Raw genomic sequence first — 16,924 nt, 5'->3', positions numbered from 1 at the left:
TTAAGTATGCCTTGAATTCTAAATAAATCACAGACCGTGTTACCCCCACACCATAACAGCTCCTCCTCCATGCTTTACGGTGGGAATCACACATGCGGAGATCATCCATTCACCCACACCGCGTCTCACAAAGACACGGCAGTTGGAACCAAAAATCTCAAATTTGGACTCCAGAACAAATTACAAATTTCCAATTTCCACGTCTAATGTCCATTGCTCGTGTTTCTTAGCCCAATCAAGTCTCTTCTTATTATTGGTGTCCTTTTTAATAGTGATTTCTTTGCATCAATTTGACCATGAAGGCCTGATTCACGCAGTCTTCTCTGAATAGTTGATGTTGAGATGTCTGTTACTTGAACTCTGAAGCATTTATTTGGGCTGCAATTTCTGAGGCTGGTAACTATAATGAACTTATCCTTTGCAGCAGAGGTAACTCTGGGTCTTCCACTCCTGTGACGGTCCTCATGAGAGCCAGCTTCATCATAGCGCTTGATAGTTTTTGCAACTGCACCTGAGGAAACTTTCAAAGTTCTTGAAATGTTTCGTATTGACTGACCTTCATGTCTTAAAATAATGATGAACTGTCATTTCTCTTTGCTTATTTGAGCTGTTCTTGCCATAATATGGACTTGGTAGTTTACCAAATAGGGCTATCTTCTATATACCCCCCTACCTTGTCACAACACAACTGATTGGCTGAATTGCATTAAGAAGAAAAGCAATTCCACAAGTTAACTTTTAAGAAGGCACACCTGTTATTTGAGATGCATTCCAGGTGACTTCCTCATGAAGCTGGTTGAGAAAATGCCAAGAGTGTGCAAAGCTGTCATCAAGGCAACGGGTGGTTATTTGAAGAATCTCAAATATAAAATATATTTTGATTTGTTTAACACTTTTTTTGGTTACTACATGATTCCATATGTGTTATTTCATAGTTTTGATGTCTTCACTATTATTACACAATGTAGAAAATAGTCAAAATAAAGAAAAAGTAGCTGTTCTAAAACTTTTGACCGGTAGTGTATAGGCCTGTAGATAGAATCAGCAAACCCACACACGCACACCCCCGTAAAATGACCTGTCAATCAAAGCAACCAGCGTATGTCAGACACAAGCAAATATTTATCCTTTACTTAAAACTTATGAAAAAACCTAGGCCTATCTTAGGCTTTCCCGAAAGTACGATATAAGATAATGAATTGACAAGGAAAGTATGAAGGAGAGAGACAGCTATGCTATTCGTATGAAATTGACTGCCATTAAAATAGAAACGAATACATGTAAAATTTCCATTGCCTATATTTATCAGCATTTCATTGGTCTATAAATTAAGAAAATATTCTGTATCAAATTATACCATGCCAGGTGGGAAAGGATTGGTGCGTTGTCCATTTGACACAACAGTAGGGCATTCTACGCCTCAGAGCCAGAACAATATTGTCTACTGCTGTTGAATCATTTTTGAATAGTCACACTTTTTTTTTTTTTTTTTTTACACCTACTTCCTGTGTAACTAACAGGGCTTTGTAAGGTGTACCAGGAGAGCATATTATCTATCATATCCAGAAAAGGTCAACAGAACACTGTGCAGCTGACTACATGTAAAACAGGTCAAACGACATACAGTTGAAGTCAGAAGTTAACACATACACTTAGGTTGGAGTCATTAACTTGTTTTTCAACTAATCTACAAATTTCTTGTTAACAAACTATAGTTTTGGTAAGTCGGTTAGGACATCTACTTTTTGCATGACACAATCATTCCAACAATTGTTTACAGACAGATTATTTCACTTATAATTCACTGTATCACATTTCCAGTGGGTCAGAAGTTTACATACACTAAGTTGACTGTGCCTTTAAACAGCTTGGAAAATTCCATAAAATGATGTCATGGCTTTAGAAGCCTCTGAAGTCAATTGGAGGTGTACCTGTAGATGTATTTCAAGGCCTACCTTCAAACTCAGTGCCTCTTTGCTTGACATCATGGGAAAATCAAAAGAAATCAGCCAATTGTAGACCTGTACTGGTTCATCCTTGGGAGCAATTTCCAAACGCTTGAAGGTACCAGTTAATCTGTACAAACAATAGTACGCAAGTATAAACACCATGGGACCACGCAGCCGTCATACCGCTTAGGGAGGAGGTGCGTTCTGTCTCCTGGAGATGAACGTACGATGGTGCGAAAAGTGCAAATCAATCCCAGAACAACAGCAAAGGACCTTGTGAAGATGCTGGAGGAAACCGGTAGAAAAGTATCTAAATCCACAGTAAAACGAGTCAAAAATCGACATAACCTGAAAGGCCGCTCAGCAAGGAAGAGACCACTGCTCCAAAACCACCATAAAAAAGCCAGACTACGGTTTGCAACTGCACATGGGAACAAAGATTGTACTTTTTGTAGAAATGTCCTCTGGTCTGCTGAAAAAAAATTGAACTGTTTGGCCATAATGACCATTGTTATGTTTGGAGGAAAAAGGGGTAGGCTCGCAAGCCGAAGAACACCATCCCAACCTTGAAGCACGGGGGTGGCAGCATCATGTTGTGGTGGTGCTTTTCTGCATGAGGGACTGGTGCACTTCACAAAATAGATGGCATCATGATGAAGGGAAATTATGTTGAAGCAACATCTCAAGACATCAGTCAGGAAGTTAAAGCTTGTTCGCAAATGGGTCTTCCAAATGGACAATGACCCCGAGCATACTTCCAAAGTTATGGCTAAAGGACAACAAAGTCAAGGTATTGGAGTGGCCATCACAAAGCCCTGACCTCATCCTTTCGAAAATTTGTGGGCACAACTGAAAAAGCGTGTGCGATCAAGGAGGCCTACAAACCTGACTCAGTTACACCAGCTCTGTCAGGAGGAATGGGCCAAAATTCACCCAACTTATTGTGGAAGGCTACCTGAAACGTTTAAACCAAGTTAATCAATTTAAAGGCAATGCTACCAAATACTAATTGAGTGTATGTAAACATCTTACCCACTGGGAATGTGATGAAAGAAATAAAAGCTGAAATAAATCCCTTCTCTATGCTGTTATTCTGACATTTTACATTCGTGAAATAAAGTGGTGATCCTAACTGACCTAAAACAGGGGATTTTTACTAGGATTATATGTTGGGAATTGTGAAAAACTGAGTTTTTAAATGTATTTGGCGATGGTATATGTAAACTTCCGACTTCAACTGTAGGCTATACGTACCAAGTGGCATCCTATTCACTGTATAGTGCACTACTTTTGACCAGGGCCTTGGGGCTCTGGTCAAAAGTAGTGTACTAAATAGGGAATAGGCTAAGGTGAATTGCAAACACCAGAGGTCTGCAACATTTACAATCTGCTTCTGCTTTCATAATTGAGTACTGGCTGAGAGTGAGAGAGAGAGAGTTGTTGTTTACTCAGTGCCAAGGTTTCATAACAATGTCTCATGAGTAGTCTCAATTACTGTCGGCATAAGCTCGTTAAAATATTATTTGTGTAATGTACTATTTGGAATATGTATGAAGTTTTAGCAAATGCGGTTTGATCTACTATTTAGACATTGTCATTGAAGATTTTGTGTTTTTATTCTTATAAAGCACATAGCCTTCTTAGTGGTCATTCATTTTTGATTCCCTCTCCTGCCCTGGGCTGTGGCTTAGCTGACAGATAAGTCTTTGCCAGGGGCCCTTGAAAACAGACAGTGAGGAGGAGGAGGAGAAAGACAGTGGGAGAGGCGTGGTAGTTGTCCCATTCCAGTCTATGCTGAAAGCCAGGCATCGCATGACACTGCTCTCTCTCTGGACAATCTCACAGCCCCTGGGCAGCAACAAGCATCTGACTCACTTCTTCTCACGCAAACAACAATACACATGAACAAATGCTTATGATTCAGTCCCCTCTCTTGGCCCAGCATGAACTGCCATAGTCAAGCTGAAACACAATGTCTGAGACCTACACAGAGATGTGTCTATATACGTCAGTATATATCCTGTCGTTTCTCAGCAGCAAAGCTTGCTCTTAAAAAAAGGATTAAGAGCCCATCTACTCCACAGAGAAGGTAGTATTTTGCCATGATGTAGTGCAGCAAAGCCAATGCCCAAGTGATTTATCTCCCGGGTAACCTTTAGCTTTGTTTTGGCTGCGGTCCAATAGCGTGCAGTCTCTTCTCTTGAGGACAGATTTAGTGTTTGTCTCCTGGGTTAATAAAGCACCAACCCCTATGTATTGTGTTTACTGATAATACCCAGTTGTCCTTGCACAGGCCACTGACGTCCTCTTTCAATAATAAATGACAACATGTATAAGCACACCGGACCTCTCAGTATGTAGGCCTACTCAGTACCCTTCCTGCTGGACTACTTCGCCAGGTCTGTATTTATATAATGAGTGTATATGTTTTTTTTAATTGGGTGGCTGCCATACCTTTGGTGCTGGTTAAGCTTAAAGCAGCAGCACATAACGATATAAGCATAGTTATTTTTTAATTAGCCACAGGGAGGGTGATGGGATGGAAGGTAATTTGCATATCTACTGGCCGTTAAATTAAGGCTTTGTGAGTTTGGTTTGCATTAGTTTGTGCCCTCGTTTCCTCCGTATTTGTCTCTGTCAGGTGACTGCAGGCACAGGGGGATTGATGGCATGGGCCTTAGTCCATTTTGTGCCATCACTCCAAGCACTATACACACCCACCCTGTTGGGCCAGTGGGCAAAAGGTCGCTGGTTCAAATCCCTGAGCCGACAAGGTGAAAAATCTTAATCATAATTGCTCCAGGGTCGCCATTGAATGGCAGACCCTGTCTGTGTCCCCGCTCTCCGAGGGTGTCTCAGGGAGAGTGGGATATGCAAAAAACACATTTCCAATTCACACGCGTGTATTAACACCCACTTGTACATGTGTGAAGTAGGACAAATATAAGTACACACTGCACACACACAGAGAGAGAACTACATTGACGTTAAATGTGTTACCATCCAATTCTAGGTGTTAGCAATATCCACACTCCTATGTAAAGACGTATATTGTAGTTAGATTTTCACTTTGATCTCGGAAATTAAATGCCAATCGGTCAAGGTACCAGCTCACAGCAATACAATTTGATGGAGCACACAGGACATGACTACACGTTTTAACACCGAGCATAATGAGCCATTTGTTTTGCTTTATAGTCTTGTGGAGCTGAGCGTCTAGTGATAAAAGGCTGGGTAAGGCTCAGCACCCTGACCTGACAAAACCCTACCCATCAACACAGTCCCTCATTATTCAGCACACACACACATACCCTCTCTTTGGCCAGGATTGTACACACACACACACTCTCACACACACACATATACATTCCAAAATGTATCAAAGCAATGTGTGTATTTTCCACAAGGAAACATTGATCAACCAGAACTATTAAGTCTAATAATAGACTTTAGGTTTAATGTAGGCTCCCTTCTAGTGTGTCTCTCCTATGATGCAAGGTAATAGTCTCTTCCTGGAGATCCCAGTCTGTTTATGCCCCCCACCCCACCCCCCTTATCCTCTGCTCTGTCTGTGTGTTTCAGAGGGCAGATGCTAAATACCCCAAGATGGCCTTCAGCCTGGAGGAGCTGCAGGAGAGGTTCAGCCGTCAGCTGAGCATCGAGCAGGCCAGCACCATCACCATTCACTCTGTGGAGGCCATGAAGCCTGTCACCTCACACATGGCCAAAATGGTAAACAAACTGGCCACCTACACATATAGTCTGGCCTAGCTGGAGTAACACTGAAATATACTACTATAGTAATACAGTATGGAATAGAAATACACTATAGTAATACAATATGGAATAGTAACACACTGAAATATACTACTATAGTAATACAGTATGGAATAGAAATACACTAGGAATACAGTATGGAATAGAAATACACTATAGAAATACAGTATGGAATAGAAATACACTATAGGATTACATTATGGAATAGAAATACACTATAGAAATACAATATGGAATAGTAACACTGAAATATACTACTATAGTAATACAGTACGGAATAGAAATACAGTATGGAATAGAAATACACTATAGGATTACAGCATGGAAAAGAAATACACTATAGAAATACAATATGAAATAGTAACACTGAAATACACTACTATAGTAATACAGTATGGAATAGAAATAGACTAGGAATACAGTATATAATAGACATACACTATAGTAATACAGTATGGAATAATAATACTGAAATATACTACTATACTAATACAGTATGGAATAGTAACACACTGAAATACACTAAATTAACACTGTATGGAATAGTAGTACACTGAAATACACTATAGTTTATTGCCTGCACCTAGCAAACAGTTTTTTTTTAATTATTTGGAACGGCAAGCCAGGCAGAATTAAACGGGCCTATTTATATAACGAATATGAATTTGGAGGGCAGAAATTATTAAATATTAAAACATTAAACCTCTCACTAAAGGCTTCAGTCATACAAAAGTTATACTGAAATCCAAACTGGTTTTCTAATAAATTGGTAGGAATGTCTCACCCTATGTTCAAGAATGGCCTTTTCCTTTTATTCAGATTACAACCTCTCACTTTCAGTTATTTGAAAAGGAAATCATCTCAAATGTAGTTATTTTTTAAAACAAGCCATAGATAGTTGGTTGCAATTTCAATTTAATCCACCAGAAAAGACAGAACAAATAATACAACAAATATTGTGGTTAGTTTAACCATATTTGGGAGATGATTTACTTTTCAAATAATGGAAAGTGAGAGGTTGTACTCTGACTAAAAGGAAAAAGGCCATTCTTGAACATGAGACAGTTTTACTAATTTACTCGTGAACCAGTATGGATTTCAGTATAACTTTTGTATGACTAAAGCCTTTAGTGAGAGGTCTAGTGCTTTAATATTTAATCATTTCTGCCCTCCAAATTAATATTCATTATATAAATAGGCCCATTTAATTCTGCCTGGCTTACCGTTCCAAATAATATTATTTTTAAAACTATTTGCTAGGTGCAGCCAATAAACTAGAGTGTATTTCAGTGTGTTACACTCTAGTAATATAGTATGGAATAGTATTTCAGTGTGTTACTATAAATATATTAATTTATTTAAAAAATATTATTAAAGAAAAAAATAATAAAAGGTATAATCGTCATAAATGATAAATAGGACTGGTGGAGTTATGTCACACATGCAGCTAACAAAAACATATGGAAATGTCTGCTCTACCCAAAATTACAACCAACTATTTGCAGCGTTTCCGCAAAAATGGAAGAGGAAAGTGGAAGGGGGAAAAAGTAAGGAACCTGTCTGTCAGCCCTGCATTAGAATTGCAATATTTACCTGGAGCTAAGCCTGCAGGATAGCACTACTGGGTGACCTGAAAAGTCAGTCAATCGATCAATAATATAATAATATTTTTAGCAACATTTTTTATTTTCAATTTACAGTCTGTAGAAACAATGAGAATAGAAAGGTTCAGAACTTTTGTGAAACATCACATTTGTTGAGAAATATATGGCAAATAGAAATCCAATATGGATTATGTTAAGAGATAGATGGGAGGGGTTGAATGGAGCTGAAGGTTGAGACTAATAACAACTAATAATAAATGGACTGTGTCCATAAAATGTATGTAGTATATATAACCTGGAAATACAGGCCTAAGGGTTGTTGTTCACTAGTTTACTCCAATTGGGGGAGGGGTGCTAGGGTTAGACAGTAATAAAGGAAAATATTATTTTTTTGTAAGTGTGTGTGTTTAAGCAATATAGCACGAGGGGGTGTGGTATATGGCCAACATACCATGGCTATGGGCTGTTCTTAGGCACGACGCAAACCAACCTCAAAAAGCACTAATCGCTCAGCACTACCAATGACAAAATCATATATTTTCATGATGTTGATGTATTTTGTTCATGTTCAGTCAGTGTCATCTGTGAGAAAAGTTTGTGTCCAGACTTCAGTCAAAACTTTGAACATTATGCATTGAGGCCACCAGACATCAGCTATATTATTCCTGCGATGTGTCCCTCTCCCCATATCTCAGTGGTCTGGGGCCAGGCATTGGCATTTACAGTTTAAACTCTCCCTGCATTTCCAGACAATGTTTCAGACTTGGAGCCGGAGGACGAGGGTCCCTGGTGGTCCTGCAACATTTACAGCAGGCAGAGCAGCATGATAATATATTGTAATGAGGCTCTCCTGAGGAGGGAGCTGAGTCACCTTTACAGGCCAGGCCAGCCTATCTGCTCGGTGTCAGCTGGGCTCTCTCCTCCTGGCATGGATGGGGAATATGACAGTCCCATGGATGGAAGGCTGACCTGGTTTTACAACCTGGCTGGAGACGTCTGTCCTCTCACCATCTCTGAATCTGAACACATACAGATGCACCAAATATATTGGCACCTTTCCATGATTCACTATTTCTTCTCAAATAAGTTGAAATTGAAAAACTTTATTCACACGTGTATTTGTTTGATTTACAACTGCACAGGACCCAAAAATGTAATGTATTTCACCTGTGGTAAGTTGCAGGTGCCTACCGGGTAAAAATAGCCATTCAATCAGTTTTTCAAAGAGAAAACATAATATTATGCTTCATTGATCTTCATTGAAAAAGTGCAAGGGTGCCAAAGATTGTACAAAATATTAGGAACGCCTTCCAAATATTGAGTTTTGTATTTATTATGGATCCTTTGGCAACAGCTGCTCTTCCTGGGGTCCAACAAAATTAAGGCAGTTATAACATTTAAAAAAAACATTACAATACATCCACTGGCTTTACTCAAGGGGGGATATGCCAGTGGCATGTCGTTAGTAAAGATTTTAAAAAGTAAGGGGCCTAGACAGCTGCCCTGTGGAATTCCTGATTATACCTGGGTGGGGGGGCTGCTGGCTTAATAAGTGTAAGTGCTTGTTGAATGTCCTCCCCTTTAAGCGTGCTGGAAGTCTGTCAATTTGTTTACTGAAAAATAGCATTGGATCTGGTCAAACACATCCAAATGGTTGGTAACAGGCTGATTGGTCGGCTATTACTTTTGCTTCCCTCCATGCCTGAGGGAACACATTTTCTAGTAGGCTTAAGTTGAAGATATGGCAAAAAGGAGTGGCAATATCGTCCGCTATTATCCTCAGTAATTTTCCATCCAAGTTGTCAGACCCGGTGGCTTTTTCACCTCTTCCACACTTACTTTACAGAATTCAAAATTACAATGCTTGTCTTTCATAATTTGGTCAGATATACTTGTGTAGTGTCAGCGATGTGTAGTGTCAGCATTTGTTGCTGGCATGTTGTGGCTAAAGTTGCTAATCTTGCCAATAAAAAAAATATTAAAGTAGTTGGCAATATCAGTGGGTTTTGGGATGAATGAGTCATCTGATTCAATCAATCAATCAAATGTATTTCTAAAGCCTTTTTACATCAGCCGATGTCACAAAGTGCTGTACAGAAACCCAGCCTAAAACCCCAAACAGCAAGCAATGCAGATGTAGAAGCATGGTGGCTATGAAAACCCAATAGAAAGGCCAGACCCTAGGAAGAAACCTAGAGAGGAACAGGCTCTGAGGGGTGGCCAGTCATCTTCTGGCTGTGGCGGGTGGAGATTATAACAGAACATGGCCAAGATGTTCAAACGTTCATAGATGACCAGCAGGGTCAGATAATAATAATCAGCGTAGTTTTCCTTTTTGCCCAAAATGTAATTTAAGGTGCTCCAAAGCCTTACTATCATTCTTTATGTAATTTATCTTTGTTTCATAGTATAGTTTATTCTTCTTTTTATTCAGTTTAGTCACAATTTCTCAATTTGCTGTACATTTGCCAGTTGGTTGTACAGCCAGACCTCTTTTGCCATTTATTTAGCTTCACCCCTCTCAACCATACAGTTGCACCCCCTTTTGCCATCAGAACAGCCTCAATTTGTCAGGAAATGGACTCTACAATGTATCGAAAGAGTTCCACAGGGATGCTGGTTAATGTTGGTGCGTAAACCTGATTAGGGGGGTCCACCCATGGTACTCAGGATTACATAAATCACATTTAGAATGGTAATTCATAAAAAACAGAACATGCAAGTCGACGAATTAGAAGCACAAGCATTACGTTACACTCGCAATAACATCTGCTAATTATGTGTATGTGACCAATACAATTAGATTTGATTTGATGATGCTTACCGAATTCTGATGTGAACTTTGATGTGCATTAGACTAATTGGTTACATTTACTTTTCCTCGGCCAACAAGATGAGTAGCGAATAGCAAAATCACCAGCCTGTTTCAATCTACTATAGTAGAAAAGTTTAGGCTACTTATTCTATCGGTTAGCTTGTCGAGAAAGGAATAGACTGTTCCAAACAGACTCGGGGACAGTTGTGGGACAATATTCATACCAACATAAATAAAATAACACTAAAAAGAAATGTCTTATGCAACAGATCAGAACGTTTAGCTTAAAATGTTGATAAATTATTATTTCTTCACATTATAAGTGCAGCAATGCGCACAAAGCAGTAGGCTACGTGCAAATGTACGTTCCGTAATGCAATTAGCGGGAAACCACCTTTGTCAAAAGGGCACTGCACATGTGAGCGGTTTCATGTGATAGAGGAAAATATCCGTTAGAAATTTAGAATAGAAGAGATCTAATAGGCTACTTTGAAGCAGGGTAAGACATGCCTCAAAATATATATTAAAATGTTCAGGTTTTAAACCATTGTTTTCAAAATGTGTGTGTGAGACGCACTGATGAAGCCTGCCTTCCATTTCCCTTTTCAAAACAGCATATGGAGCGTATGACCTTTTGCTTTAAGAACTCAAGAGGACAGAGGTCAAGATTACTGGGAAAATTGGTATTAAAAAAACCAACTCAGAAATCTCTGACTTCCAACTTCAGTCCATTCAAGACTGGGAACTTGGCAAAAAACGAGCTCTGACTGGAAATTACAACTCCGCAACTCTGTCTCGACTGCCGATTTTCCTGACTTTAAGATCACTGACGTCATGATTTGACCTTTTATCTTTCCAAGTTCCCAGTTGTCTTGAAAGCACCACAAGATGCAGCAGCAGCAACATATTTTCCACTCAAAGGCTCTGTATCTGTATGCTGTACGCTTGTGATAAATAAGATGCATAACGAATATACTGTACACAAGCCTATTTAATTCCACTAAATTAATTTATAGACAGATAAGCATGACCAGTCAAATGTATTTCCATCAATGAATCGGCTAAAAAGCATTATTTCGCAATGGGATTTCTCCTGGACAATTGGCTGGCGCAAATTTTATTATTCTTCTTTAAAAATATATATCGGACAAAAGCTGGCTATTACCTAGCCCTGCTACTACCATACCCTGTTCAAAGGCACTTAAATATTTTGTCTTGCCCATTCACCCTCTGAATGGCACACATACACAATCCATGTCTCAATTGTCTTACGGCTTAAAAATCATTATTTAACCTGACTCCTCTTCTGTATCTACACTGATTTGAAGTGGATTTAACAAGTGGCATCAATAAGGAATCATAGCTTTCGCCTGGTAAGTCTGTCATTGGAAGAGCAGGTGTTCCTCATTTTTGTACACTCAATGCATTTGGCCTCAATTGTGTGTGCTGAATACCACAGATACTACAGATCTAATTGTGTTTGTTGTTTAACCTTAAGTCAAATTTGAACTCATGTTCAGAGTGGATATAAGGCAGAACATGTTTCCATCCACACAAGACCATGCAGTGAGACCATGTTGTCTGTTTCAGCGGGACCTTCTGGCAGTGCAGCGGTTAGTGTGGCACAAAGCCCTGGTTGGGGCCCTGAGGGAGGGCAAGATAATCTTGGCCAGCAGCACCCAGAAAGCCGTCAGACTCAGCCTCTACCCCTACCTCTGTCTGCTGGATGAAAAGGACTATGTAGACATCATGATCCAGGTATATAAACCCGCTGAATACTATTAGTATATTGGTGCTTGGGTCATACACACATCTGTTGTTTTAAATCTCACCTTTTTGAAGGGTGATGATCTGAATGATCCAAAGTTGAATTTGACTTTCCGCAATGTTCTGCGCTCGGATCCCTCAGATAAAACCCACTGAATCCCAGCAGTATCTATGACCTTGGGTCCTATAGACCTCTGTTGTATTTAGAGTTCAGGGTTGAGGTTTATTTAGCAACTTTGTAGCATTGCATAAAATGTAATTCTATAAAATCCGGATAGTCCTAATCATGTTGCTCTTTGTCTGTGGTCAGAGTCTGTCCAACCTGCCTCCCAGTGGGGAGTCTCTCCACATCCTGGCCAAGGAGCTAGGCAACCGGGTTCACAACATGTTCTGCATCCGCATGAAGGGACACAATCAGATGGTGGACAAGCTTAGTCATATCTACAATGAATATACTGAGCTACTGGCCAAAGACTCTAAGGTATGACACTCCTCCACATCTGGTCTTTATCTGGTCTTTATCTGCATGCAATTAGAAGATGCATCAAATTATTGACCTACTGTTTGACTTAAAGAAAACCTCCTTACTGTGCCTTGCAGGAGTTTGACGTATTGCCTAGGGAGAGATGGTGGAAGCTGGAGGCGGAGCATAGCTCTGGTCCCTCCCTGCTGGGGGACGAGACCCACTGGCCTCACATGGTGGTGGTGGAGCTGGGTACCTACCTGGTGGACCTCATGGTCAAGCACATGAAAGTGAACAGCGACCTCCTCAACTCTGCCTACGACCGAAAGCTCATCCCTGTGCTCTACCACATGTACACCTTCCGCAGTAACAAACAGGTAAAGAATATACTAGAGTGGAATTGTTAGTTGAAGTGATTTTATGCCAGTTATTTTCTCCCAATTTATTCACCCAATTTCCCAGGGTTAGTGTTGGTTCCTCAGCTCATGCCTTAATCTTCACGTCGGCATTTATGAGCGAAATCGATCAGTAGTGCAGCAGTGAAAAGCAGCCAGAACATAACAGGTGACCTTGGTTTTGGACAGGGCTGTCTGTCATAGCTTCTCCATCTGTCTTCAGCTCTACTCTCTCAGCTCAGCTCCCTCATATTTCTCTCTGCCTGCATGGTCTGGCTCATAGGCATATGAATAATAAAACCGCTTTCCCTGCAAGAGTGGACGGCGGTGCAGTTGAGTAAGACGAATGGCTTCCAAACTAATCCTTTTTTTACTGTCCACTTAATTGGCTGGCTGATTTACTGTCCTAAGATAACTGACAAGGAAATTAAGACACTTTCTATATTGTCCTCCGAGCCTCGTTCCTGGTGGGGGAAAAAAGCACCTGCCGGCATCTCAACCTGGTGGACTTGATGTGCTTTGACAGTGGAGTCCACTGTGGTTTTCGAAGCTTGTCTCTGGCCACCCATCCTTCTGCTGTTCTGGCTCAGAGGGATAGAGGGTAGGCCAGCAGGGGTGCAGCCTAATGATTTTACAGCATGCACAGTTAGGCTCTGCCTGATTGATGGACTGAATCTGTTATAATATCTCTCTCTCTCTTTAGCTCTCTCTGGGCACTGTTGGTTTATACTGTGGTGCTGTTCAATGCTGTTTCTGTCTGTCTGGGTTTGGATGGTGAAGCCTTTCAGGGAGTAGTTAGTTCATCTCCAGCTGTCACGTGATTAAAACCGCTATGAACTGGGTTCCCGAGTGGTGAAGCGGTCTAAGGCACTGCATCACAGTGATAGAGGCGTCACTACAGACCTGGGTTTGATCCCAGGCTGTGTCACAATCGCCCGTGATTGAGAGTGCCATAGGGCGGCGTGCAATTGGCCCAGCGTCGTCCGGGTTATGGGAGGGTTTGGCCTGAGGGGCTTTACTTGGCTCATTGTGCTCTAGCGAATCCTTGTGGCGGGCCGGACGCCTGCAGGCTGATCTCGGTTGTCAGTTGAATGGCCTCGGTTGTCAGTTTCCTCCTACACATTGGTGCAACTGGCTTTTGGGTTAAGCGGGCGGGAGTTAAGAAGCGGGTTTTGGTGGGTCATATTTTGGCCTTCGCCCTTCGCCTTCTGAGCCTGTTGGGGATTTGCAGCAATGAGACCAGATTGAAATTGGGAAGGAAAATGGGATAAAAAATAATAAATAAACCTTCTATGAACCAGACACCTTAGCTGAAGCAATGATTAATGTGTTGTTGTCTCAGCAAATACGCCTGACTGTTTTACTAAAGCTTAATTGAAACATTCAGCTCTGTTTTGAGCATATATTTGATTGGACTGGTACTGTATTTGTATGATCTGTATTTAATGTAATTAATTAGATCTCTTGTGATGTGATTGGCTCCAGGTCGGCTTCATCAAGCCGCACCCCATCCTGACGCAGATGCAGCAGGATGCCATGGACACCACGCTGACCTTTGACTCCTACGTGATGCCCATGCTGTGCCCGCCCGTGCCCTGGACCTCGGCTAAATTCGGCGCTTACCTCCTCACCCCCACCAAAATGATGCGCGCGGTGGAAGGCGCCAACCAGCATGAGATCCTGCTGGAGAAGTGCCAGGATGCTGACCTCCATGCCGTGCTGGACTCCCTCAACCAGCTGGGCAACGCAGCCTGGAGGATCAACCAGCCACTGCTGGACATCATCATCTCCATCTTCAATGACAAGGGTAGCGAGAAGCTGGACGTTCCGCCGCCCAACTCTGAGGCTCCTAAGATTCCCCGCTACAACCAGCAGGACTCAGCTACCTTCACCTCAGCCGAGAAGGCCCACCTGAAGAGGGAGGTGGTTAATGCCAAGAAGAAGTGCAGTGAGATGCACAGCCTCAGGATGGACGCCCTCTATAAACTCTCCATCGCCAACCACATGAGGGACGAGGTCTTCTGGTTCCCCCACAATATGGACTTCCGCGGGCGCACCTACCCGTGCCCGCCCTACTTCAACCACCTAGGCAGCGATGTGACCAGGGCCGTCCTGGTGTTTGCGGAGGGGAAGCCCTTAGGGCCGGGCGGGCTGGACTGGCTGAAGATCCACCTGGTCAATCTGACAGGCTTGAAGAAACGCAGCTCGCTGGCCGGCAGGTTGGAGTACGCCAACTCCATCATGGACGACATCCTGGACTCTGCAGACAGCCCCCTCATCGTCAGTCTGCTAACAATGTTTTCTGTTTCTTATCATACTGTTGGAGCTCGTAGATTGAGATTATTATTCTACCCACTGGGAGATAATCGAACCGTTTAGTAGTAATGTTTTGTATCTAGTACTGCATTGTCTATGAGTATCTAGTACTGCATTGTCTATGTTTCCATGGCAGGGTAAGAAGTGGTGGCAGAATGCAGATGAACCCTGGCAAACCCTGGCCTGCTGTATGGAGATAGCCAACGCCGTCAGGTCACCTGACCCCACACACTTCATCTCCCACTTTCCTGTACATCAGGTAATGACGTTGACCTCTAACCCCTACCACTTGACTCTCCATGTAGATCTGAAAGGATTATATAGGTACAGTTGAAGTCAGAAGGTAACATACACTTAGGTTGAAGTCATCAAAACTAGTTTTTCAAACACGCCACACATTTCTTGTCAACAAACTATAGTTTTGGCAAGTTGGTTTGGACATCTACTTTGTGCATGACACAAGTTATTTTTCCAACAATTGTTTACAGACAGATTATTTCACTTATAATTCACTGTATCACAATTCCAGTGGGTCAGAAGTTTACATACACTAAGATGACAGTGGCTTTTAATCAGCTTGGAACATTCCAGAAAATGATGTCATGGTTTTAGAAGCTTCTGATAAGCGAATTGACACAATTTGAGTCAATTGGAGGTGTACATGTGGATGTATTTCAAGGCCTACCTTCAAACTCAGTGCCTCTTTGCTTGACATCATGGGAAAATCAAAAGAAATCAACCTCTGAAAAATAATTGTAGACCTCCACAATTCTGGTTCATCCTTGGGAACAATTTCCAAATGCCTGAAGGTACCACTTTCATCTGTACAAACAATAGTACGCAAGAATAAACACCATGGGACCACGCAGTCGTCATACTGCTCAGGAAGGAGACGCGTTCTTTGGTGCGAAAAGTGCAAATCAATCCCAGAACAACAGCAACGGACCTTGTGAAGATGCTGGAGGAAGCAGGTACAAAAGTATCTATATCCACAGTAAATCTAGTCCTATATCGACATACCCTGAAAGGCCGCTCAGCAAGGAAGAAGCCACTGCTCCAAAACCACCATAAAAAAAGCCAGACTACGGTTTGCAACTGCACATGGGAACAAAGATTGTACTTGTTGTAGAAATGTCCTCTGGTTTGATGAAACAAAAATAGAACTCTTTGGCCATAATGACCATCCTTATGTTTGGAGAAAAAGGGGAAGGCTTGCAAGGGGGAGGCTTCAATTTAACGGCAATGCTACCAAATACTAATTGGGTGTATGTAAACTTCTGACCCACTGGGAATGTGATGAAAGAAATAAAAGCTGAAATAAATAATTCTCTCTACTATTATTCTGACATTTCACTTTCTTAAAATAAAGTGGTGATCCTATGTGACAGGGAATTTTTACTAGGATTAAATGTCAGGAATAGTGAAAAACTGAGTTTAAATGTATTTGGCTAAGGTGTATGTAAACTTCCAACTTTAACTGTAGGTGTAAGCAATATGGTAATCCAGCTTAAATGATGTGTTCAGACATCAGTTAGCTTCTGTCTGTTGGCTGGGCTCTGGCTGTGTAATAGAGCCAGTGGTAGAGCAATCTGCAGGGGTAAGCACAATCGGTGCCCAGTGAAAACCTCACAAAGAGCTGAGCAGCCCATTGACCTGGTCTTTCTCTGCTGCTTCAGGACTCCATCCATGGCCATGGTTAATCTTTTATTTGCCACTCCAATAACAGTTGCTTGCTTATTTGCTCTCTATTTTCCTTTCTATTATTTTCGAGTCTCTCTGTCTCTGTCTCTCTGTCTCTGTGTGAGAAGTCAAGGTCCAGATGTCTTTTGGAATGAGCG

General features: G+C 41.5%; 1 protein-coding gene across 3 annotated transcripts in view; it reads left to right on the top strand.

Annotated features, from left to right (window-relative positions):
• LOC135512759 (DNA-directed RNA polymerase, mitochondrial-like) overlaps positions 1 to 16,924 on the top strand; it is an 87,641-nt gene that overhangs the window by 20,972 nt on the left and 49,745 nt on the right. For all 3 annotated transcript variants that reach the window (XM_064935104.1, XM_064935106.1, XM_064935107.1), the window contains exons 6-11: positions 5,532 to 5,681; positions 11,736 to 11,903; positions 12,223 to 12,393; positions 12,513 to 12,752; positions 14,256 to 15,050; positions 15,223 to 15,345. In XM_064935104.1, the coding sequence (XP_064791176.1) occupies positions 5,532 to 5,681; positions 11,736 to 11,903; positions 12,223 to 12,393; positions 12,513 to 12,752; positions 14,256 to 15,050; positions 15,223 to 15,345 (1,647 nt within the window). The remainder of the gene's footprint in view (positions 1 to 5,531; positions 5,682 to 11,735; positions 11,904 to 12,222; positions 12,394 to 12,512; positions 12,753 to 14,255; positions 15,051 to 15,222; positions 15,346 to 16,924) is intronic.

This window comes from Oncorhynchus masou, chromosome 24, assembly GCF_036934945.1.
Source record: "Oncorhynchus masou masou isolate Uvic2021 chromosome 24, UVic_Omas_1.1, whole genome shotgun sequence".
Taxonomy (NCBI): domain Eukaryota; kingdom Metazoa; phylum Chordata; class Actinopteri; order Salmoniformes; family Salmonidae; genus Oncorhynchus; species Oncorhynchus masou.
This window is presented reverse-complemented; position numbering and strand designations above follow the sequence as displayed.